Raw genomic sequence first — 2,917 nt, forward strand, 5'->3', positions numbered from 1 at the left:
TAGCTGTGGGAGGGCTCATAGAACACTTTGAAGCCGGCTCTGCCTCATTTGGGACGTCCGAAGGAAGAAGAGACAAACCATAACAAACGGTAACTAAAACTAGTAAGTAATCTAATCTATTACGCAGAAGCAAAGAGACGAGCAATTATTACTAATCAAAAATCGAAGAATCTTCCTTATTTTAATCAATTCTATTTTGCATCACCGGATCAGATGAGCTCATCAAGTTGGCATCATTGAGATTATGTCTGTCTGTTTCATATGAACTTGAAACAGTTCGACATCTGCCGCAAACCCGTTCTGACGTAATGGTAGCCGCGTTGGTGTGGATCACCGCTTTCAGCGGCTTTTTGCTGTCAGTTCCAGTCAAAGGTCAATCCGTTAAATACTTTACTGATACGGCACCGTGGGACTACTATTTTAGAAAAACATTAAATGGTAAGTTAATTAACATTGTTTACTAACATAACACTGTCGTAATTAATGATTGCCATATTTCAGATTGTCCAAAAAGATTTTATCCGAATCCTCACAAATTTGACTACCACCACATTTTCGGGGGAAGACGAGCATTAGTTGGGGAATTTATGCATATGGTACCTCCGTTAATTAACAAAACAATTGTTTGATTAGTCATTATAATGAACTTATGTTTTAGGCGGCTATTGGATGGACTGCGGATGATGGAAACATTCAGTATATGTGCGGTGGAGCACTGATCTCATCAACATTTGTCTTAACTGCAGCTCATTGTGCTATAAATGGAGCCGGGTACAAACACCATTATCAGATTCGCCAATGTATTAATTTATGTTCCTTTCAGTAAAGAACCGGATACTGTGCGTTTAGGTGATACCAACTTAGCTGACGTAGCGGACGATATAACAGCACAACAGATTAGCATTCGCAGTTTTAGAAAACATCCTGAATATCGACCTAGCAGAAAATATTTTGACATCGCACTCATCGAACTGGAAGCTGAAGCAAAGTTCAATTATGCTACTTGTCCTGCTTGCATTTGGTTGGATAAAGATACTCCCCTAGAACCAATGCAAGCCATTGGGTTTGGGGCAACTGGGTTTGGGGAAAGTTTGAGCCCAACCTTACAAAAAGCCACACTCTCGTTGATCGATAAGAATAACTGTTCTGAAACACTTCCTGTCAGTAACCGTCAACAGCCAAACGGTTTCGTCGATGAGCAGTTTTGTGCTGGAAATGATCATATGGACACATGCGAGGTATGTAATGACAGATCTGATAATATTACTTGGGTAGCGATATACGAATGCAAAAATGGCAACTTCAGAAAAGAAAGCTTGCAGTTAATAACATAGGAAGTGCTCATAGATCACTAAGGTTAGGCTGAGTAGGGTCTGTGCCGGTGAGGACGTAAAACCAAGCAGAAGAAACGAAGAAGTAGATAAATAAAATATTCAATCATCAGCAGACATAGTTGAAGGGTGCTCATCTTTTTTTTTTCAATACTTATAGGGTGATTCCGGCGGTCCAATTCAAATTGAAAAAGAAGACACCAATGGATATTTGATACCCCTCATTGTCGGTGTAGTGTCATATGGTTCACCTTGCTCCAATGGATCAATTGGTGTTTACACTAGAGTGGCTTCATATCAAGCATGGATTGAACAAGAACTGCAACATTCAATTGATTACGTGAGTAAGTATGCTTCATTGAGAAAAAAGGGAATTTATATCTATTCGTTTACTAATTTGTTTTAAAAATTGCAGCTTGTACACGAACGACATTTTGTTATGGACGAAAATATGTTCACTCCAAAATAGACCAAACTTTTAATTTGGGCCCTTTTTCCCGAGTTGGTTTAGTGTGGAACACTAGTGATGATAATGCTTTTGAGTGTGGAGCTACAGTAATAGATTATCAGTTTGCAATAACATCAGCATACTGCACACACTTGAAAGGAGTTAAACCACATAGTATATTAGTACAAAACAATGGTGAGAGGGTTGAAATTGATGAAATCATAGTTCATCCACAATACAATGTTGGTAAGCCCCAACATGACATCGCATTGCTAAGGTTGACAAAATTTGCCAAACATAACATGGAATTCGTTCCCGTTTGCCTTTCGAAAAAAGATCCCAAAGATAGAAATGAAGGATATCAATCGGTGTCAGCTTATGGGACTAGCTATGCTGACAAAAATTCTTTTAGAAGATATAACTATGTGGAGTATAATATTAACATTGCCACAAATTCAGAATCTAGTATGCAGTGTGGAAACGTTGAATTTTCAGAAAATCATTTGTACTGCTTGAATAATTCAATCAATTTGATTCCAACGGTTTGTGATGTAGGTTCGAAAGTATTACTCAGGGATGAACATGTAATTCAAGATTGTTTCCAATTTCAGATGGACTATGGTGGCCCCGTGTTCGTTAAAGATATGTTTCGTGTGCCTTTCTTCTTGGGAGTTGTATCTAAATTAAGTGAAGGATGTGGAAAAGATATAGTAGTAACAAAGATAAGCGCATACATTGAATGGATTGAAAGTGTAATATTTGATCATACTAGTGAGAAATTGATTTTCCAATAAAAAGTAAATATACAAGATTTTTTCCTACTAGATTTGATTGCTGCACACTAGGATTTGTCGATTTTTGAAATTAAAAAAGCGCATAGTCACAAATGTATAATTTAAAAATCCAAAAATCGTTCAGCTATTTTAGTTATTTTAGTAACATAGTTAGTGCATCTTCAGCAATGTAACGAATCGTATGGCAAGTTTTATAATTTTTGAAACTCGCCATACGATTTGTAGCTGTGTTGAACATGGCCTTATAACGAATCTATGACATTTGGTCGAAAGACATTTAGTCAAATGACATTTAGTCGAATGACGTTTGGTCGCAAGTACGTTTGGTCGAACGGACATTTCGT

The 2,917-nt window shown here is 37.3% G+C and overlaps 1 protein-coding gene across 4 annotated transcripts; it reads left to right on the plus strand.

Annotated features, from left to right (window-relative positions):
• LOC5577153 (serine protease snake) lies at nt 1–2,593 on the plus strand. 4 transcript variants are annotated; one of them, XM_021852097.1, is made up of 8 exons: nt 3–102; nt 214–438; nt 502–596; nt 659–771; nt 824–1,238; nt 1,492–1,675; nt 1,747–2,330; nt 2,391–2,593. In XM_021852097.1, the coding sequence occupies exons 2-8, from the start codon at nt 309–311 to the stop codon at nt 2,571–2,573; spliced, it is 1,704 nt and encodes a 567-aa protein (XP_021707789.1). In that variant the 5' UTR covers nt 3–102; nt 214–308; the 3' UTR covers nt 2,574–2,593. The 4 variants fall into 4 exon arrangements, with proteins under 4 accessions (XP_021707791.1, XP_021707789.1, XP_021707790.1 ...); XM_021852098.1 differs by having other exon boundaries at nt 17–89; XM_021852099.1 differs by lacking the exon at nt 2,391–2,593 and having other exon boundaries at nt 1–102; nt 1,492–1,671; nt 1,747–1,931.
• The last annotated feature ends 324 nt before the right edge of the window (nt 2,594–2,917 follow it).

This window comes from Aedes aegypti, chromosome 3 (assembly GCF_002204515.2).
Source record: "Aedes aegypti strain LVP_AGWG chromosome 3, AaegL5.0 Primary Assembly, whole genome shotgun sequence".
In the NCBI taxonomy this organism is placed as follows: Eukaryota; Metazoa; Arthropoda; class Insecta; order Diptera; family Culicidae; genus Aedes; species Aedes aegypti.